The sequence below is a fragment of the Typopeltis vanoorti genome, chromosome 20 (genome assembly GCF_054136105.1).
Source record: "Typopeltis vanoorti isolate ZY-2024b chromosome 20, IOZ_Tvanoo_1.0, whole genome shotgun sequence".
Classification (NCBI taxonomy): Eukaryota; Metazoa; Arthropoda; class Arachnida; order Uropygi; family Thelyphonidae; genus Typopeltis; species Typopeltis vanoorti.
Genome location: NC_143568.1, coordinates 43,289,508 through 43,312,946, shown reverse-complemented (window position 1 = coordinate 43,312,946; position 23,439 = coordinate 43,289,508). Strand labels below are relative to the sequence as shown.

General features: G+C 37.0%; 1 protein-coding gene across 1 annotated transcript in view; it reads left to right on the top strand.

The window, feature by feature from the left end:
* The window catches only part of rush (pleckstrin homology and FYVE domain containing family member rush hour), a 226,074-nt gene that overhangs the window by 179,989 nt on the left and 22,646 nt on the right, over positions 1-23,439 (top strand). Inside the window, exons 6-8 of the mRNA XM_090409993.1 lie at positions 12,585-12,691; positions 20,623-20,779; positions 21,428-21,558. Coding sequence (XP_090266119.1) covers positions 12,585-12,691; positions 20,623-20,779; positions 21,428-21,558 — 395 coding nt within the window. The remainder of the gene's footprint in view (positions 1-12,584; positions 12,692-20,622; positions 20,780-21,427; positions 21,559-23,439) is intronic.

The window sequence follows — 23,439 nt, the reverse complement described above, 5'->3', positions numbered from 1 at the left end:
GTATACCGGCATGTGTCTTGCATGAAGCGGCTAAGGAATTATCAGTGCCCTTGACCATGTTGTTTAATCTGAGTCTCAGGTCTGGTTTAGTCCCGAGGGCGTGGAAAGAATGGAAAATAGTTTCACTGCATAAAGGAGAATCCAAGACTACGGTTGCAAATTACCGACCGATCAGCATATCAGGAGTCGTTGTCAAGGTCTTGGAGAAAGTAGTCAAGGAAAAAATACAGGAATGGATTGATGAAAATGAGATACTGTACATGGGACAGCATGGCTTTGTGAAGTGTACATCATGCTTCAGTAACTTGCTCAAGTTTTATAACAAGGTGACGGCTGAACTGGATAAGGGAAATGGGTTTACAGTGATACTGCTGGACCTGGCAAAGGCGTTTGACAGGATACCACATGGAATACTAATCCGTAAACTACAACATATGGGAATGGATATAGGGTTGGTGAGATGGATAGGTGGTTGGTTGATGGAGAGATATCAAAGAGTAGTTTATTCAGGAGTAGAGTCCAAAAGATGGCCTGTGACTAGTGGTGTGCCGCAGGGTTCTGTTCTTGGACCACTGCTGTTTAATCTGTTCATTAACGATATAGGGAAGGATCTAAGTGGAACAATTCATTTGTTCGCTGATGATGCAAAGTTGGGTAGGGCAATAGTGAATGCAGAAGATGTCAAAGTCTTGCAGGATGATTGGAGTTCTGGGCTAAGGAGAATGGATGTCAATTTAATGTGACAAAATGTAAGGTTATGCATTTTGGGGTGAAAAGATTAGCAGCAGTATACCACATTGGTGGAACTGTACTCCAAGAGATTGATGAGGCCAGGATCTTGGGAGTGTTGGTGGATAGGGAGATGAAGTTTAGGGGGCACATTGCAAAAGTAGCTAAATCAGCTCATCAACTCACTTGGTTGTTGAAAAATACCTTGAAGAGCAGAGACAAGCAAGTTATTGTACCTCTGTACTGAGCCTTGATAAGACCTCATCTCGACTACTGTGCCCAGATTTGGTCACCTCAGTTCCTTCTTGATGGGGAGGAGGTGGAGAGGATCCAGAGGCGAGTAACTAAGATGATAACAGGTCTATGGAATGACCCATATGAGAACAGGTTGAAGATTTGTGGGTTGCAGAAACTAGTTGATAGGCAGAAAAGGGGAGATATGATTGAGACATTCAAATTGCTAAAGGGATTCTATAGGATTAATTCAGAGGATATTTTTGAGATCAGGACAGGTAATGGGAGAACTAGGGGACACCTATGGAAGCTGGGCAAGAGTGTGGTTAGCAGGGGTGTTAGAGCTGGGTTCTTTACTTTTAGAGTGGTAAATGAGTGGAATAAGCTGCCAGAGTCTGTTGTGGGTGCTATGACGGTGAACGAGTTCAAGGCAGGGTATGATAGATACTGTGAGAACGTAATCGCATAGTTGTGTGGACATGATGTTTAGGGCCTCCCTCGATGAGTCTAAGGACTCCTGGAGTCGCCCGAAATAATAATAATAATAATACTTAGAGATTGCCACATGATAAGTTGATAGTTAAACTAGAATGGATGGTGCTGGATATAAATTAATGCATTGGATTGGAGATTGGCTATGTTATGAGTTTCAGCAAGTTGTGTATGGGCGAGCAATATCCCAAAAGAAAAGTCATAAAGTGTTCCTCAAGGGTCATTATTGTTTAACCTGTATGTTAATGATATTGGGAAAGATTTGAATGGGGATATTCAGTTGTTCGAAGATGATGCGAAATTAGGAAGAACTATGAGGATTGGAGCAGATGATGTTGCCTTACAAGAACACTTAAATAGACTGAGTGAATGGGCAAATCTCCCTTTACAATTTCATAAACTACTCTCAGTATGCCTCCTCTGATCTTTCCACAGAAGGACATATTAAAAATGTTCATTAGCCTTGATACAAATAAGTCCTTCAGTCTAGATGTCATAACTCCATTTGTACTAAAGCTTGTGATTCAGAATTAATACCATCCTTTGTTACCTGTAAAAGCGGTACCTAGCAGCATGGAATCAAGTTTTTATCCAGCCTTTTACTAAAAAAATATACGAACAATTAACTTCTTCACTACCTAGAAACCCATTGATTAATTAGTGATCACCAGTATGGATTCTGCCATTCTTGTTCTAGCAGACCTCCTCACTACCCGTGTTTACCTTTTGATACAAGCCATGGAAAGAGAATTGTGGTTGCTCTTGATATTTCCAGAGCAATCAATCATACACAGTGTGGCCTTCATTTCAAGTTGCTAGCTTCCTCTCTGGTCAGTCATTGCATGTCACGATGGATAGTTTCCTCTCATTTGATTTTTTCCATCAATGCCAGAGTACCCCAAGGTTCTGGTTTTCACTGTTCTCTTTCTTGTCTATATCAATGATCTTCTCTCACTAGTAACTAATCCTGTTTGTAGCTTTGATGACGACAGTATGCTTCATTCATCTTTGTCATTCACTAAATCTTGTAGTACTCAGATGACTAAAGCTTCAAGATATTTAAAACATTGCTTCTATAAGCAATGTTTTAAACACCAGTCATGTATCTATTCTCAAGATAATTTAGTAAATTTTAATGTCAAAACAATCCTGCCTTGCTTTCTGTAAGACAGACCTACCTCACGTCCCTTAGATTTTGATAATATTGTGTTCACTGCAATCAGTTCTATCTTTTTGGACTGTCTTTCACATTTAGCCAGTCCTGACATGTACATTGTTCATAGCTATCCAGTCTCCAAAAAGGGTTTTTTCTCCCCTCATTCTGAATCTTCCTTCTATTCTGCTCAACTCTTAACACTTTATAAATCCAAAATCTAAAATACTGTTCTCGCATCTAGAGTGGAGCACCAAAAATAACCCTCTAAAATGTTAGATTGTATGTAGAAATGATTCACTAAATAGATAACCCTTCTCTCACTTAATCCCTTTTGTTTTTCCATAGATGCTCTGTTTCTGCATTGTCTTTTCTATGTGAATTTCCATGGGTGCTGCTTCATTGAATTTGCTGTCACTATTCCTTCACTTCCCTCTAATCATGTATGAACATGGACACAGCTTGCAGGGGCAACATCCACATACTATTGAGCTCTAGACTCAGTGAACCAACTTCTCATCCTCTTTATCATTCCATATATCTTTTGATCTTAGGAACAGTCTTCTCCTATAATGTTTTCCCCAAAGCATACATTCTCCAGCCATCTATTTCTAGAGAGTGGGACTGGAGAAAATAAATTTTTAAGGAGAGGAAATTAAAGAGCTTAGTAGAGTGTTTGGTGGCATTAGGAGAGCGATAGAAACAGCAGATGTATTTAACTGAGTGGGGAAGGGATATTTTCAACCAAAGAAGGTCAAAGTTGTTTGATTCTAGGTTAGGTGCTCTCTGGCAGGGTACGTCAGAGCAGATATATGCCAGATGCCACTCTTGGGTCAAAAGTAGTTAAACAGTGTGTAGTTTGGAAGGTTGAGATGGATGGTGCTGGGGAAGGTGAGATTTGAGTTTCTGCTAAAAAGAGTAAGTGGAATTTGGTGGATTGCAGATGGTAGTGGACACTATTAAGGTTGGAGTTGAGACCATGGATGTTGGTGAAGTGGAGGAATTTTTTGTTTCATTAGTGAAAGCATCTGACACATTGAGAGAAAAAAAAAAAAAGGAAAGTCCTTGTAATGTCCTCAAAAAAAATGTAATTTTTTGAGGCTCTTCTTATTGGTCAAGACTAGTGCTGCACATGCTGCATTATTCTGGCAAGTTATCACTATGATCCCAATAAACCCTGTCTTTGAGAAATCCCCATTGCCAGAAGTCATAGTGAGTCATATCAGGTGAACAAGGTGGCCATGACGTGGAGAATGCACTGCTGATCACTCTGACTTCCATGAAATGTTATTGAAGAGCCTCCTGTACAGATTGATTGATGTGTGGATCGGGGGAGGGGGGGGGGGGCTTCCTGCATGAAAATGTCCGAATTCATGCACAGGCACTGCTGTGGTGCAACAAAATTGTCTATCATATTGCAATATCTCTTGGCATTAACCTGAGCAGATCACAGGACCTGACTGGCAAATATCTTCAAAGAAGAATGGTCCAATGATAAACAAAGCTGTAAACCCGCACCAGATGGTAACTTTGGGTGAAGTTACCATCTGGTGCGGGTAACTTCACCCAAAGCTGCAAAGGAATAATTTGTTGAACTGCATGCAGGTTTTGCATATCCCATACCCAGCAATTGTTGAGTATTCACAGCTTCTTTTATGTGAAAGTGAGCTTAATCTCCCCACAAAATCATCCATGGCCATGCAACATCCAACTCCACTCAAGCAAGGAATGTTGAAGTGAATGTCAATTGACTTTCAAAATACTGCTGATGCAACCTCTGTGTCAGAATTATCTTGAATAGGTAGAAATGCAGATTCTTCTGTAGAATTTAGACATTTGTGTAAGGCACATCCATGTGACTTGATGCACTATAGAAACTAATACTGTTATTCATGGCCTGCTCCACAATGTCGTTAGCAATTTCGTTCACTAGTTAACTGATTGGTTTGAAGCATCTGCCAGGTCTAACTCCCAGTGATCCATTTTCTTCGAAATGGCTAATCATTCACCACAGAGACCATAGATCTTATCGATGCTCAGGTTCCGAAATTTGCAGAGGGCGGCAACAGCATCATAATTGTTTAGGTAGTGCATCTTCACGAGCAGGAGAAAGTCTACAAACCGAGATAGTGCTATTGCGTATGGGTCAACCAACGTGCCTACTCGAAGACCACATAGAGTAGGTGAGAAATCAGCAATGTGGTCAGCCAAGGATGTAAAACATGTAGCCACCCTCAACATAAGATCACTATACCGACCTGGAAAATTGCAATTAGTCCAGGAAAATTTAAAAAGAATTTTAGGATTATCAGAGACACATTGGTGCGGAGATGGATTCATGGATTTACCAGAAGGAAGACTGTACTTCTCAGGAAGAAAAAATAACATACACAGAGAAGGAGTTGCATTATTAATTGAAAAGAAACTTACACACTCAGTAATTGAAATAAACTCAGTGTCTCCTAGAATAATAACAGCCAAACTTCAAGCAAAAGAGAAAGGTCAAACAATTAAAATAATCCAGATACATGCACCAGACAGTAACCATTCAGAGGAAGAAATAGAAAATTTCTATGAAGAACTACAACAGGAAATAGATAATCCCCAAAATAGAGAACTCATGATAGTGATGGGAGATTTTAATGCTAAAATAGGACAGTTCACAGCAGACAAAAAAGATGTGATGGGGAAATTTGGATATGGAGAGCTTAACAACAGAGGAGAACAATTAGTCCACTTCTGTAAAGCAAACGATCTAATGATTACAAACACATTGTTCTATCAATGCCCTAATAATAAATATACATGGACATCCCCAGATGGTAATATAAAGAACTGCATAGACTATATCATCATAAACAAACAATGGAAAAGATTAGTAAATAATGTACGAACATTAAGAAGTTTTGATTTTGACACTGACCACGAAATATTAACTGCCAAAGTGAAGATAAAATTCAACAGGAAAAATAATATCAGAAAAGAAGAAAACATCAACCTATCAAAACTAAAAGATAGCTCAATCAGAAGTCGATTTTTAGAACAGATGTGCTTGAAATTAAAACCCTCCATCTTCCAGAACAGCGGAAAATATTGGGAAGAAGGAAAAGAAACAGTGTTATCACTGTTTCTTTTCAAAAGACACTCTAAGTTCCAAACCCAAAATAAACAAACAGTGGATAACCCAAGAAATCATAGCTACTATAGAAGAGAAAAGAGAGGCCAAGATACTTGTGAACCAACAAAACAATGAAGAGAATAGAGAAAAATACAGAGCACTAAAAAATGAAGTTGATAACCTATGCAAAAAAGCCAAAGAAAAATGGTTAGAAGAAAAAGCTAAGAAATGCCAAGAAGCATACCAACAAAACAACCTAAAAGTCTTCCATGATACTGTAAGAGAAATTACAAAGGAATTCTCAGCAAAAGCAGTAACAATGATAAACAACAAGATGACTGAAACCGTGAATATTGAATATATAAGAAAAATCTGGTCAAACCATTTTAAGACTATCTTCCACCAAGGAAACAAAACTACAATGCCAACAATAGAAGAAAATAATGATCACCCAAAAGTTTTACAAGAAGAAGTTAGATATGCATTAAAACAGATGAAAAACAATAAAGCACCAGACATTGATACTATCCCTACTGAACTGTGGTCATATGGAGGCAGCATATCAATAGAATATTTAACAACCCTATTCAATAAAATACTACAAACAGGAGAGATCCCAGATGACTGGAGAACTGGAAAGACATCCCAATATACAAGAAAGGAGACAAAAGAGACTGCAGAAATTACAGACCAATCAATTTACTCCCTCACACCTATAAAATATTCATAAGAATTATACAAAATAGATTTAAAAAAAACACCTATAAAGAAATGATAGGCATAGAACAAGCTGGTTTCCGAGGAAACTGTTCAACAATAGACCAAATTTTCACATTGCACCAACTAGCAGAGCACAGCTGGGAAGACCATAAAGAACTATATTGTTGTTTTGTGGACTTTAAACAAGCTTTCGATAACATCAACAGAGAAATCCTTCTTAAAATTCTACTAGAAAAAGCAATAGACAAATATATAATACAGTTTCTGATAAAATATTACTCTAAGACAAATGCAATAATTAAAAACGACACACTCACAACAGAATCCATAGAGATCCAAAAAGGAGTAATGCATGGATGCCCATTATTCCCATGCCTATTCAACATATATCTAGAAGAAGTTTTAAAGAAGGCAATAGACAATGAGCCTGGAATCAATGTCAATGGTTTAAACATAAATAATATCAAATATGCAGATGATCTCGTCCTTCTTGCAAGAATCCCAAATGAACTACAAAAGTTGATCAACAAGCTAAATGAAACCTGTAAAATATAGGACATGACAATAAATATACAAAAGAGAAAAGTGATGAAAATAGGGAGGAACAGAATTACCATCTCGGCCACCCTAAACGGAGAACAAATAGAACAAGTAGACAACTTCACATACCTTGGATCAAAACTAACAGAAACAATAGATGAACTCAAAACAATCAAACACAGAATAGCTATAGGATGGACCACCATGGGAAAATTACAGAAAATCTGGAAAACAAACAAGATATCTAAGCAAGCCAAAATCAAATTATATGAAGCAATAATTATACCAACGGTCATCTATGGAGCAGAAGCATGAACAGTTAAAAAAAAAAAAAAAAAAAAAAAGATAGGAGAAAAAACTGCTGGCATTTGAAATGAAATGCTTAAGAAAAATAAATAGAACAAGTTGGATAGAAAAGAAAACAAACATCACAGTCAGACAAGAACTATTGTATAAAGACTATAATAGAAAAAATTAGAAAACAACAATTGAGATGGTTTGGGTACACTGTATGCATGGACGTAGACAGCCTTCCTAACGTCCTAATGAATACTTTTCCAACTGAAAAAAAAGAAGACCCGGAAGACCACGAATTACCTGGCTGAAATTAATAAAGAACATCTCGGGATGCAAAACATATAAGGAACTTTTTCGAACAGCAAGGAATAGAGAAGACTGGAAGATCCTGCTCAAGAGAAGACTCAACCCATCTTAGACAGAAGAGAAGAAGAAGATCTTCACGAGCAAAGCATGTTGGGACGAGGTTAGTGCCATCACTGTGAACGGTGTTAACAACCCAGAATGAAGGAGAAATAATGCCATGTTCATCTTTTTAAATTTCTCCCGACACTTGCTGAGTTGCATGATATGCAAATTCCATAATTTAGTAAAAAAAAAACCTGGTGATGAATTTTGTAAGTACTTGTTTTTTTTTTCAGATATCGCATCTTCCCGAAGCACAGTCTATTCCTGCAATGTTTCGCAGAATTTGGATCACTGAATGATGCTCCACAAAGCCTCAAACAGGGATACTTTAATTTTGATCACCCTGTATATACAACATATCTACGTAGGCTGTTCAATAAGTTATAAGACTATATTTATACAGAAAACAGATTACCTTTAATCGTCATCATTGACATGGTCTTTTTTGAAGTAACTACCATGAGACGCGATGCATTTGTCCCAACGTTGCATCCACTTCTTAAACACACGTGAAAGTCCGTTTTTTGAGAGTTCTTTCAAAACTGCCTCCACAGCTTTTACACTTGCTTTGTTGCTTTCGAAATCGCGGCCTCTTAGTGGTTTCTTGAGCTGAGGAAACAGCCAGAAATCGCACGGTGCGAGATCAGGACTGTATGGATGGTGTGGCAGGATATCTATGTTGTTCTTCTGCAAAACGTCCACTACACAACTAGCAATATGTAGCCATTCTTCAGCAATGAACGCTTCTCTTTGACGTGCTGTACCATTGTTCGTAAAACATCCGCATAGTATGAGCCGTTTACAGTATTCGCAGGTTCTAGAGCATGTTGGTAAATAATGCCTTCGTAGTCAAAAAAACAATGGTCATAACTTTACCAGCTGATTTTACAGTTTTTGCTTTCTTGGGGGTAGGCGAAGACTGGTGCTTCCATTCACTGCTTTGTTGTTTCATTATAGGGTCATAGTGATACAACCAAGCTTCATCTGCTGTAATGATGCGTTTTAAGAAGTTGTCGCATTCTTGTTCCAGTCTTTCTTTCCATTCTGTGCACACATCCACTCGATGCTCCATTTGCTCCAGTGTCAAGAGTTTGGGAATCCATCGGGTGCCACGTTTCAGTCCCAAATGTTCAGCCATGATTGAGTGAACATTTCCTACAGAAATATTCAGGACAACATGCAGCTGGCGTACTGTAATTCTGCAATCCTCCTTGATGATAATTGCTGCTGTGTTGATGGACGTTGAAGGTCTTCCCTCGCGTTCAAGATCTTCCACATTTTGCCTTCCTTCCTTAAAAGTTTTATGCCCGTGAAAAACACTTGCCCTCGACATTGCTTCATCGTGGAAAGCTTCGCGTATCATGTTAAAAGTGTCCGGTGCCAATTTTTGCAAATGCGCACAAAATTGAATCGTATAACGCTGTTCCAAGGACGCTTCCATTTCGACGACTGGTCGCGGATCGTAGGTGCGCCGAAACAAGCTTGCGTTTAGTCACGTGACACTCTGGCATATCAGCCCGTATACGCCATCTATCAACCTCTTTTGTTAATACAGACAGCAACATTTCTTTATTCCACAGAAATTAATATTGTGAGTGGTTTCGCGACAGTAAAATTAGTCTTATTACTTTTTGAACAGCCCTCGTACATAACTGTCAGTTAATGAACCTTTCAAACTAAGTTCGTTACCTGACATAACATTACATCCAGATATCATGATTGGTATGTGATGAAACCTTCACTGTTGTCATATATGCGAACACAAATGTGGGAAAGTATAAACATGTTTGCATAATTTACCAGTTTCTGTCTACATGTAGTGGAAACTGGCATAAACACACATTAACACTCAACCAAAGTATGAAATCTGAGTGTTAATGTGGGTGTAGAATGACAGTATTTTACAATCTTCTGATACGTTCTAAATTATTGTAAATGTCCTGTCGTATGTCTAAATATTTGTTTTGTTTACCAGAGAGAAAAACTGTAGTGGGGAAACTACACATTCATTTTATGAAGTAATTTTAAATATTTTGCTTGCTTTCTGCATACCACTTGAAGGCATGTCAGAAATTTGCTCATGATTTTTAACCAGGTTTATGAGAAAAAACAGTAAACAAAACTTAACTTAGAATAAATAGTGGTTAACCCTTGGACATATGTTATTTAATTTGAGCCAAACAACGATCATTTCATGATTATCTGGAATAAAATTATTTATATAGTATATTTTCAAACTCTCCAAATGCCTGCATTGAAAAATTTTTTCATTGTCATGAGAAGTTTAAATTTATATGAAATCTTAGAAATAAATAAAAGAGAACAGCAGGCAACATTCATGCATGTGCACACACAAAATGTTTACATTTTAGCTTATTTACCAGTACTCTGAATAAACATATCTTTTACAGGTGGCTTTATTAAGAGGCATAAACACATTTTGGAAAATGTGTTTATGCCTCTGGGGTGGAAATTTTTTTTTTTTTTTTAAAAAGTGAGTTGCACTTATCTATATGCCATTAAACAGCCTACATATATGAATCAAAGAAATCACAGCCATAATGGGGCATCACACTTCTGGTGGCAAAACACGGGAACTAGGCAGTTGAATTCTGAAATTTGTAGTTTGTCATACAAGATACTCTATTAATTAAGTTCAGATAATATTATTATTATTATTATTATTATTATTATTATTATTATTATTATTACGGGCAACTCCAGGGAGTCATTAGACTCATCGAGGGAGGCCCCAAATCATTTTCATCACAACTATTCGACATTCATACAGTATCTATCATACCTCGCCTTAAACTCATTCACTGTCACAGCATCCACCACAGACTCAGGGAGCGCATTCCACTCATTCACTACTCTAAAAGTAAAGAACCCAGCTCTAACACCTTTACTAACCACACTTTTGCCCAGTTTCCATGGATGTCCCCTAGTCCTCCCACAACCAGCCCTATTCTCAAAAATATCTTCTGAATTAATTTTATAGAAACCCTTCAGTAATTTGAATGTCTCAATCATATCTCCCCTCCTCCGCCTATCAACCAATTTTTGCAACCCACAAATCCTCAACCTGTTCTCATACGGTTCATTCCACAGACCTGCTATCATCTTGGTCACTCGCCTCTGGATCCTCTCCACCTCCTCCCCATCAAGAAGAAACCTAGGTGACCAAATCTGAGCACAGTAGTCGAGATGAGGTCTTATCAAGGCTCGATACAGAGGAACAATAACCTGCTTGTCAACGTATTCTTCAGCAACCAAGTGATTTGATGAGCTGATTTGGCCACTTTTGCAATGTGTCCCCTAAATTTCAATTCCTTATCCACCAACACTCCTAAATCTCGTGCCTCATCAATTTCCTGGAGCACGGTTCCACCAATGCAGTAAACTGCCTCCCATCTTTTCACCCCAAAATGCATAACCTTACATTTTGCCACATTAAATTGACATCCATTCTCCCTAGCCCAGACCTCCAATCTATCCAAATCATCCTGCAAAATTTTGACGTCATCTGCATTCACTATTGCCCTACCCAACTTCGCATCATCCGCAAACAAATGAACTGTTCCTCTCAGATCCTTTCCTATATCATTTATGAACAAATTAAACAGCAGTGGTCCCAGAACAGATCCTTGTGGTACACCACTAGTCACAGGCCGTCTAGTGGACTCTACTCCTGAGTAAACCACTCTCTGATATCTCTCCGTCAACCACCCTCCTATCCATCTCACCAACCCTATGTCCATTCCCATATGCTGCAATTTACTGATTAGAATTCCATGTGGTATCCTGTCAAAGGCCTTAGCAAGGTCCAGTAGAATCACTGTAAACCCATTACCCTTATCCAGTTCAGCCGTCACTGTGTTATAATACGTGAGCAAGTTACTGAGGCATGACCTACCCTTCACAAAACCATGCTGTCCCCGATACAGTATCCCATTTTCTTCTATCCAATCTTGTATTTTCCTCTTGACTATTTTCTCTAAGACCTTGATAATGATTCCTGTTATGCTGATTGGCCGGTAATTTTCAACAGCAGCCATGGAACCACCTTTGTGCAGTGGAACTATTTTCCCCTCTTTCCACCCCCTTGGGACTGACCCAGTCCTGAGGCTCAAATTAAACATAATGGTCAAGGGCACTGACAATTCTTTGGCCGCTTCACGTACGACACGAGCTGGTATACCATCCAATCCCACAGATGTATTGACATTGAGGTTCTGTAATAGACTAGTTACCTCTACCTCATTCATCACAATTCCAGTATAAGCTGTTGGTTCCTCCATTTCCGCAAAGCCACCACCTGGATGATATACTCTTGCAAAGTGCTCGCTCAGTAATTCCACAACATCGACTGATTCAGTTACCTCCCTACCCTCAGCATTTTTTAAGATCATTCTACCATGAGCATTTTTCCTTTTACTTGCAACATATTGAAAAAACTGTTTGGGATTCTCTTTAGCCTGCATGGCCAATTTCCTTTCGTAATCTGCTTTTGCTTTTCTTACCACCCTTGTTACTATCCTGGCCTGAGCTTTATACTGTTCATGCACCTGATGGTCACCCTTCTCTTTAAATTCCCTCCACAATTGTTTCTTTTTTTGCAGCTCAAGCTTAATAGTGTTATTCATCCATTTAACCCCTACCTGATTTATTATTCGGACTCTTGGTATACAGTCAACCATTGCCTCCTGCAAACAGTTCTTAACCACCTCCCATGCACCATCAACATCCAGCCCTTGATCAACATCCAGCCCGAGTAATATGGATAACACAGTGTCATTATTGCATAATGGAGTTTAATCTTATAATATCAGATGTAATGTAATATAAGTAATGATTATATTTAGATAAATAACTAGCTGTTTCTTTTCTCAGCTGGCAAGAGAGCCTCAGAACAACATGCTGCTGTTTGGATTCCTGATCCTGAAGCACATACTTGCATGCATTGCAGGAAAGTGCAGTTTACTGTCCTCAATAGAAGGGTAGGTATGAAGGAATTTGTAATAAAAATAAATAAATAAATAATTAGTTTTTTACAAACCAAAAATTTTGGATACATATTAGATTTTGTATGTATTTTTTACTTGGTTGTTACTTGAATTGCTAAACAGAAAATCAATCAGAAATTAAACATTTTTGACTGATTTTCTTTCTTTTGCCTTGGTTCTAAGATCTGTTGTGGCAGTGTTCATTGCAATTCATCTTTTCATTATTTGAAAAGTCTTGTAAAGGACTTGTCAGCTAAAGATGAGTTATCTGAGTTTATCATGGACATGGCAAAGTTTTTCATTCCTCAAAACAAACTAGCCAGAGAATACATGCTATGTACAGATATTAGCAAACTATGCAGACAGGGTTAACTGTCCATTGTAGCAACATTTCTGTGAAACCAAGTTACTTGGCCTTTGCAGGCCATTGTCTGAAGTAGATTATTCACTTCATAGCATCTTGAAGATGACTTGTAGTGGATTTAAGAGTATATTATTATTTGCATAAAGAGTTGCTTATCTCCAATTTTGACATCAGATGTAATGTTAGTTTTTGTTGTGATGTGATTCGTGAAGATGAAAAAACAGTGGTAGCATTTTGTTTATCTGTGCTCTACTTCAGCCAGTATGACATTTAATTGTGCTATAAGATCATGTTTGTGCAGTTTAAATTTACAGGGTGTCCCGAAATTCACGCAAGAAGTAATTTTGATAGAAAACACAGGTTTTTAATTAAACATTGTAATTTCTTATTGATTCATAAAGTATACAGTATAGGGTTATGCATGGAATAGCATATCGGGTAAATGGCCTCCACGGCTTTGCTGGCACATACGCACTCTTTTGTCGAAATTTTCCATGACCGTTTTGCATAAATGTGGCTGAATTTCGTTGATACAGTGCTCAATTTCCTCCTTCAAGGCGTGGGTAGTCGTGGGCCTGTTGGCATTAACCTTAGACTTCAAAAAACCCAAAGAAAAAAGTCCAACGGCGTTAAGTCACATGATCTGGGCGGCCAATTCTGGTCACCAAAACGGGAAATTACGTGACCAGGAAATGACTCATGCAGTAATTGAATTGTTTCTCGGGCTGTATGGCATGTGGCACCGTCTTGTTGAAACCACATGTCGTTCACATCCATATCTTGCAATTTAGGCACAAAAATCTGGATTATCATGTCGCGATAGCGAGCACCATTAACTGTTATTGCCTTACCAGCTGCATTTTTGAAGAAGAATGGACCGATGATGCCTCCAGCCCAAAATCTGCACCAAACAGTGACACGTTGTGGATGCATTTGTTTCTCAATAATCACTTGTGGATTTTCTGAACCCCAAATGCGACAATTTTGTCAATTAACGAAGCCATCAAGATGAAAATGAGCCTCAACGCTGAAGATGATTTTGTTTGAAAAAACCTTCATTATTTTTAAAATATTGCTCAACAATGAAAATGCGTTGTTCTTTTGTGTAGCGTTCCATTTTTAATAACCCTGAACTGTCAGCTGTCACGCTGTCTTTTTTTCTCTTTGGCAACACTTTACTGCACAAATCGCACTAAAGTTAAATCTTGCGTGAATTTTGGGACACCCTGTATAAAGAAGGCAGTTTGGTTTGCTAAACCTCAATATCTAGCCCTGTCTCATTTTATTGATAGTTTTTGATACCAAATAACAGGCACACTCTTGGGTTGAGAATTGGACAATGGGGCAGAAGTCCTGGTTGGTTTTACACATTCCTTGCAGGTCATATGGCAGTATCTTCTAGTTCCCATACCTTTTTAAGCATGAAAAGCTTTTTACAAATTTTGCTTAAAGTATGTCATTTATTATCATTTGGAAAAAAAAGAAAAAGAAAAAAAAAGATGGATAGGAAGATTGAATGGCTAATAAACTTTATTTCACTTCTGTTGTTATCATACACATTTTCCACAGTCATCTGTTGTGTGGTGAATTACCTACATTTTTTTTTAAACTCTTAAATTGAGATTAACTAATCTACGAATCAATTTATATATAATATCCATCCAAGCTTTATTTGCTTCCTCAGTCTTAAGTAAAAGGCTGGTTATATTCCACTAATTTTTACCCTACCCAATGGCCTATGAGTCGTGGAAATACTTTCTGAATATGAATGCCTTTTGCAACTGCCCGATTTTTAATCCATCTAACTCAAGTGTTTCTAGATGTTTTTTCAACCTTTTAGGGATGGCGCCTAAAGCAACTATTATTATGGGAGCAACTTTCGTTTTCTTTAGCCAGATTTATTCAACTTCGACTTGCAACTTGTGATAATTTGTAATTTTTTCAGTTTTTTTGTCGCTAATCCGACTATCTCCTGGTATATTTCAATAAACTGAACACCCTTGTTTTCACTTTTTTCAACCAATGTTATATTGGGTGTATTACATTCTAAGCTTTTGTCAGTCTGGATTTTGATATCCCAGAGTATTTTAGCTTTTTCATTCTCAATCACTTTCTGATGAACTTTATGCTTCCAATAGTCTTTAGATACTATAAACCTGTACTTTTTACATAAATGCCAGTGAATTATCTTAGCTACGTTATCGTGCCTTTTACGGTACTCAATTTGTGCAATTTTGCTGCACCCACTTATAATGTGGTCTATCATTTCTTCCTTTTCTTTGGACAATCTACATTTACTGTCTTCTTGAATTTTTTGTATGTTTGCCTTCATAACATTGGTTTTAATGGCCTGTTCTTGTGCTGCCAAAATTACCGATTCTGATTCTTTCTGTAGTGCTCCATTTCTCAACCATTGCCAGGTCAAGTTGCTGTCATCGTCCTCTATACTGTAAAGGTATTTTCCAAGCAATGCCTTATTTTTCGATCTTTCAGTTCTCACTTTTACTTGATTGGTTTTGTATTCCAATTTTGTCTCCATGGGTTTAAATAAACCCTCTTTCCTTACCTGAAGCAGATATTTTTCCATTGTTTGCTGCAGATAATCATTCAGATTTCGTTTTTCTTCTTCAATAACTTGCTTTACTTGTAATAATCCTCTGCCTCCTTTTTTGCATGATAGATAGAGCCTATCAATGTCACTGCAAGGATTGAGGTTATGGTGCATTGCCATTAATTTCTGAGTTTTTCAGCCTAAATCCTCCACCTCTAGCTGGGTCCATTCAATAATGTCTGCTGAATATCTCAGAAGAGATATGGCATGGTGTTAATTGCTTTTATCAAATTTCCAGCATTAAGCATTGACTTAAGGAGTTTCTTTAGTTACTTTATGTATCCTGCTCTAGTTTTTTCTGTGATCTTATTGTGCAGCATTTTTGATGCTTCTAAAATTCCCAAATATTTGTAGCTATCTTCAAATTTTATTGCCTTGATTTTTTTCACCATTGAGCAGCTCGATTTCGTTCAGATCTTCAAACTTTCCTCTTGTTATTCCAGCAATTGTGCATTTGTCTAAGCCAAAATCCATTGATATATCTTGATTGAATGTGTGCACAGTATTAGGCAATGATCCAAGTTCATTCTCTGATTTTGCGTACAACTTCAGATCGTCCATGTATAAAAGGTGAGATATCTTTGCACTTTTTTGTGCAGTTTGATAACCGTGAGCATTTGAAATTCTAATGAAGGTAATCAATGACAAGATAAACAATAGAGGAGATGAGTCTCCTTGAAAGATGTTCCTTTTTATGTTTACCTCTCCAATTTCTTCTCTGTTCAGAACCAACATTTTCATGCTGAATTGCAAAACATTTTGTACGTTTTTTCTAATACCAAATAGTACTGTGCATTTTAAAATACAACTATGAGGCATCGAATCAAACGCCTTTTTTTAATAATCTATCCAAGCCATATGAATGTTATTTTTTCTACGTTTTCAATTTTTCAGAATCATTTTATTAATCAGATTGGTCTTTTGTGCCTCTTGAATGTTTGATGCTACCTTTTTGTTCAATTGGAAAAAAGAATCTGCATTAAGATAGCTGTATATTTTGTCAGCTGGTATGCCTGTGAGTAGCTTAAAAGTTGTTGGCAGGTAGGTTATTGGTCGAAAGTTTTCTGGCTTTGAGCCTTTTTCTTTATCCTTTATTATCAAAAATTTTCTTTATTTTATTTTCCTTGCTGTGAGCCACTCTTCTTTGCTTTGTCCTTCTAAAACATCGTTAAATTGGTTAGCAAGTCTTTCGTGTAAGCCTGTCAGATATTTCATCCAGTAGCCATGCAATTCATCCTTCCTGGGTGTTGACCAGGAAGGATGAGTTTTTTATCCTTTTAGCTTGCTTTTGGACCATTTCATTTCGTTCTTGAGATTCGTTCAATCCACTTTACCTTGTTATTGTGCTGTGAAACTCGATGTAGCTTAAAAATACCAAAGCACTTTACATCAATTTTTACAGAGGTTAAGTCTCATGAGAACTGTTATAAAAATAACCTTGTTTGTCTCTATGTATTTTATGTTAAAGATTAATGTAAATAACCCTATGGGAATTGACTGTATTTACTGTTTTAACTAAAGTTTCTAGAATGTCAAAAATAAAAGCAATGCTCTGCCATCGGAAGTTTTGTATAATAGCTACATATAAGAGCACAAGAAAGTTGTTTGCGAGCTCTGCATGTGAACACCTTCAAAGCTAGTATCAAAGAAATCCGCAAGTTTCAGAGAAGTTTCCGCTGCCCAACAAGACAAGGAAAAAAGAGTGTATGGAGGAGATAAAAGAACAGCTCGGCTTTATCAAAAAGAAAGATCAAGGAGAACTGCCAATTTCTTTGGGGTTTACAACCCTTGGTGCAAGGATTGTAAATCTGAGAAGGCGAAAATAAAAGGGGACTGAGCCAAACATCGACAGGAGATTACAGGTCCAGTTGCCAAGAGAGAAGAGGCGAGGTCCAGTTGCTGACAGAGGGGAAGTGAGATCCAGTTACCGAAGCAGGAGAGGCGAAGCGCTGTTACCGAAGAGAGCCACGGGCAGTCTGCGGAGAACCAGAAGCAGTCGGACCCAGAGAACCAGAGTTTATGGCGAACCCACGCCAGAGGAAAAAATTGGGAGAACAGCCGATGCCAAGTGCCGGTCGGATGTCCTAGTGCTGCGGGAAGTCAACCGAAGCCAAAAGCACAGAGTGATCTTGAAGCCTGTATGCTGAAACTTCTTGCCTGAGCTTTTGAGTACCGGGAAGATTGCAGTCCAAGACCGCTGATATTCCGACGAAACGCCCCCTGAAGCAAGACTCTCCAGACAGAAACCTAAGGCCTGAGATGAAAGAAAAACCGTAGAGACTGGATGCAGGACCTTTGGAAGGTGTCGTGACAAAGAGCCTCTGTAAGTGTATTACATCCTTTAATGTACATTCTTTTTGTAATCTAAGAGATATGTCATAGATGGACTGATAAGAAATAATAATAAGAAATATCTATAAGAGGAGAGTCCTCTGATTTGTTGTTAACTGGGATATAAATTGTAAGATAACTTGCCATAGCTAGCTAATCTCTTTATGAGTAAATTAGTCTCGGCTATTTGATTTTTTTTAAGCAGAGAAGTAACAGAGTAATTATATTGTATAGTCATTTAATATTGAAAAGGGAAAGTTTGTTTCTTTATACCAAAAGTATAAGGATAGGTAGAGAGAGAGTAACCTCCCTATCGCTTATTTAATGTACTTTGTTTTTTATGTTAAATGTGTTTTAATTATATGTCAATACAGTGCCACCTGATTGATTGTTTATTTTACAATGCACTGTTCCTAAATAAGGCGAACTTAAAAAAGCGGGAAACCAGTTAAGATAGTTAAGTGCAAATAGATCACGACTGTTTGTGTAAAGTTTTACTGAAGGAATTTGTGTTAGAGAAAGAGAGAGAGAAGTCAACCGGCCGTATTACTGAGTTTTATGCCAATTAAAAGATACTGGTGGCGCAGTCTTATCAAATAAATTTTCTAGTATCCATAGGCATAACTCATAGTGCGAAACGTAGATAAATTAAGTACGCAATAGTAAGATGATATAGTGAGAATAAGAAAGGAATATATATATATATAAAAAGAAATAAATAGCACACCGTTTACAAAACCTCTTAGGAGTTTTGTAAACAGTTTCCCATAGGTTTTGCCAAAATTTAAGTGTATATCCTTTGACTGTGGTATTTATATTTTCTTTATGATTATCATTCCTGCAGCAATCAGTTTTGCTTGTGCTGTTCAATACGTGCACTGTATCTTTTTGTTTTAGCTGCAACTATTTTTTGCTTCAGTTCCTCTAATACTTCATCAATAGGTCGTGTTCCAATATTATATCGCTTTCTGGTTATTTTGGATTTTCGTGTTTTTCAGCTTCTTTTCCTTAAGGTTTTTCAAATCTGCTCTGAGTTTAAGAATTATATTCTCGAGTCGATGCATCCCTTTTGGTTACTGAGCCTTACTGCTTTTGAGTTCACTAATCTTATAGCCTAATTCAGATGTTATGACAGGCTATTGAGTACATAAGTTGATGCGTTTGTCCAATAATTCCAGTAGGTATAGCCCTTGTAGCTTTGTTGGCTTCTTGCAGGAGTTCCTTGTCTCAATACTAGAAGCCTAACTCATTCGAGGTTGCAGTTCATTTGCTCGATAATTTTTGTTGCGAGTACTTGTTCCTTCTCTGATAGCTTCCTTCCAACTGTTTGCATATTTTCAAGATTTTCAGCATTCTGCACGTTGGAATCTGGTTCTGCTCCATTCATATTCTCGATCAGTTCAAGATCAGTACAGTCTCCTTTTACAGCTTGAGCTTTCAGTGCTTCTAGCTCAAGTTCACTGAATATCTCATGTTTGATAATGAAGCTGCACTGCTGTATCAACCTTTCTAATGAAATTTACGAATTTGGGTGTCATTCAAGCCAAAGTTGGAACATTTGTTTCTGTAATCCCCTAACTGTGAAGGGTTTGAACCATAGAAGTACTGCATGACTTGTCGATTTTTAGCCATGCTCCACTTTTTCCTAGTAATTCCTTTCAAGTTCTATGGATCTTGCTCCTGTATCCCATGTCACTGGATGTACAGGAAGCCTAATATCCAGTGCAGTCCTTGGTAACCTGTGCGATGATCGATGTGGTATAGAGTTCTGATTTGTCTTCACCATTTTTAACTGGGGATGGGCAGGTCTTTATACACTACACAGTCACCATAGGTACCTGAGGAGAAGGTAGACTCCCACTGCGTGAGGTTGAAAAATAAGAAAATAGGAAAGAATCACCCCTAGCCCTTGAATACTCTAATAGCATGGGGGGAAGGAACAAGATGAAAAGAAATAGAGGGAAAGAAGAGTAAGGACCAGTCTACAGATAGTATAAGGTGTATATTACATGACGTAAGACGTGGTTCGCCATGCCCGTACTCACTAGAGTGAGCCCTTCAGGATTTTATATATGTATTGTGTGTGTGTGTGTGTGTGTGTGTGTATATTTTTTTTTTTTTTTTTTTTTTTTTTTTTTTTTTTTTTTTTTGTGTGTGGTTCTTACCCACAAAGGTTATTAGTAAACCTAAAGTACATTTGTACTGTAGATTGGCAAAGGATTTTTTCTCTCTATTTTTACCAATTTTTTATATATATGTATATTTTTTTTTTTTTTTACATAGTCTGGAAACCCTGCGCTAGAGACCAAACATGAAACTTTTTCAAGCCACTTCAGGCCTCCAATAAGTGGTGTGGTGGTCTCACACCAGGCAATGAAATTCATCTTCCACCTAAAGACAATCACAAACATTTATGCCCATGGCAGGATTCAAACCCACAACCTGTTCGTTGGAGATCAGGTACACTACACAGTCAACCAAGCCAGCTTCATAAAAGTATGTGAAGGTAAATTAAACGTTATTGTTGGAATGGTTGTTAATTGTATTAATTATTCTTAATAACAATAGATGGAAAGTCCATTTGCTTTGTATGCTGAATTTTTTTATCCTTCCTCCTAGCACCACTGTAGAAAGTGTGGCTCTGTAGTGTGTGGCCCTTGTTCAAGTAAGAAGTTCCTTTTACCTTCTCAGTCATCAAAGCCATTAAGAGTTTGCCTTAGTTGCTATGATACACTTTCCAATGTTCGTTTTCCTCCTGCTGAAGGAAATGCTAAAGGTAAATGTGAATTAATGTTTTTCAGAAAAATTAATATAGCCATGTGTATTTGAACTGTCAGTAGAAACATTGTGAATTACTACATACAGAAATAATCCTATATTGCTCCAGAACAAGACCACCTTGGTTTAAATGTAAAATTAGAAAGAGGAAAATGTTGGATTACCTTGAAATTTAAAATAGCATACATACGGGTTTCTTCAGTATAAAATACTGATAAAACAATTTTATACAGATAAAACAATTTTAGATTAACTTAACCGATCATTGTATATGACTCTAGAGTACAGCAGTATAAAAGCATCTTTCTTGGGGTGACATGATCCATGTACAAGTCACCGGATGCATTAACAATTTGAAAGTTATGCATTTTTAGACTGAACCAGTTTGTCTTGCTGAGAGAGAGAGAGAATGAGGTGTGTTGTTGCAAAGGAATTAGAAATTCATAGCATGGGCTAATAAAATATGAAGGTGCAAATTCAGGGAAAACAGTAGTGAAATTGTAAAATTGGAGAAAAATTAACATTGCTCTTGTGGGCAATATTAATTTTTATTTTTTTACAGAAATATAAAAGAAACATTTTCTTTACTCTTGTGTTGTGAATGACCATTAAAATTTTTTATTACTCTTTTTATATTTTTTAATAGTACAAGAAGAATTAAAAAATCACGATTCATCTGGAGATGATTCTGATGATAATTCAGATGAGGAAAAATCCAAAACCCAAAGAGAACCAGATGTGATAAAAGGACTAGAAGATTTAAATATTGAACTTAAGGTAGGTTACTGGTAACTTGTATAATTTACTGCTTCTCATTGAAAAGGCAATTTTGATGTTTGGGAGAGGACTAATTGGATAAATTTCCTTTTGACATAGTAGGTGTTACTGGCACTAAGAAGACTAAAATAGGTGAGATTTATGAGTCTGTCCATAGTGCATTTCCAAGGACATTCAGTGTTTGACTTTCACTTACAAAGACTTAGTTTCAAATCTCATCTTGGACAAAAGGAACCTTTTAGCTTTGAAATGGAGCGTTAACAGGTCTCATACAAAAGTGACAGGGTTCTCTCAAAAACTTGTTTTTATCCTGCTGAACGGTAATGCTTCAGCTGTCATTTCAAACAATCTAGCTATTCTAAATAATAAGTTATGGAAACCACAATAGGGATAAAGGAAAGAATGGAATATGCATAGTATTAAACACTAAATGTAAAGATCAATTTCTTTGAATGGGAGCTGTTAATTGTATGAGGGCAAATTTGTTGTATATTTCCATATTAAATATGGAAATATACAACAGAATCAACAACAATCTCCATTGGTTCCATTAGAGGTTGTAGTGGAGAAATACAATAATTTTTTAATAAAATAAATTAGAATATTGTTTAGCATAAATAGAAAGCTGCTTCTTATTGGAGACCTAAACAGTAAAACAGAATATCTCAAGCATACAGAATTATTTTTGGAAAATTTTGCAAGAATAGGGATAATATTAATAATAAGTATCTGTTCAATTTCTGCTTTGAACACTAACTAATTATTATTACATTCTATTCAAACTGAACACAAACTTAGGTGTTTGTATGGTCTCCTAACTCAGTTTTTTAACTCATTCACTCACAAAAATCATCCCCAGACCTTTGAAATAAAGGTCTAAGGATGATTTTTGTGAAGCATAATGCTATTTAGAGTTGATATGCAAGTTAGCAGCAGCTTAGTAGGTTTTCCTTTTAGTCTGCAGATCATCAGCATCGATAAATTCAGCTGCAAAGAGACAACTAAGCTAGCTCCTTTTTTAATATTTAAATCAATATATATTCTGATATATATATATGTATATATATATATAAACAATATATATTTTACTGATTTCATTCCTCAAGGAATAAAATTACTGAAATACATTTGACCCTTGAACGACGCAGGAGTTAAGGGTGGCAATCCTCCCCTGCATTGTTCAAAAATCTGCATATAACTTTTGACCTCCAAAAAACTTAACTACTAATAGCCTACTGTTGACTCGAAGCTTTACCGATAACAAACAGTTGATTAACACATTTTGTAGGGTATGTATGTATTATATACTGTATTCTTACAATAAAGTAAGCTAGGAAAATTCTTAAGATTTTCTCTAGAGAAACTCTTATTAAGAGAAAAATGTTATTAAAGAAAATCATCTCCCACTTAAAAACAATCACAAACATTTATGCCCAATGATAGAATTAAATCCACAACCTGTTGGTTGGAGAGCAGAAAAACTGCTAAACGAAACGAGCAGTGATGACATCACAGCGGTAAAAAACATTGACCAGGCATGCAGTCAGGAATACATATCCATACTTGAAGTAGAAAAAGCCATCAAAAAGACTGAAATGTGGAAAGCCAACAGGAGTAGATGATACTCGACCAGAAATGCTCAAGTATGGAGGTATAAAAGTCGTACATTGGCTGCACTGCATGGTTCAGAAGACCTAGACAGAGAGATGAATTCCAGATGATTGGAGTAGACCTTTCATAGTACCCATATATTAAAAGGGAAATACAACTGAATGTGAAAATTACAGAGGTATTTCATTACTTAGTGCACCTGGTAAGATATATGCAAATATACCTCAGAAACGGTTGAGAGGGATTGTAGAAGAGAAGCTTGGTGAAGAA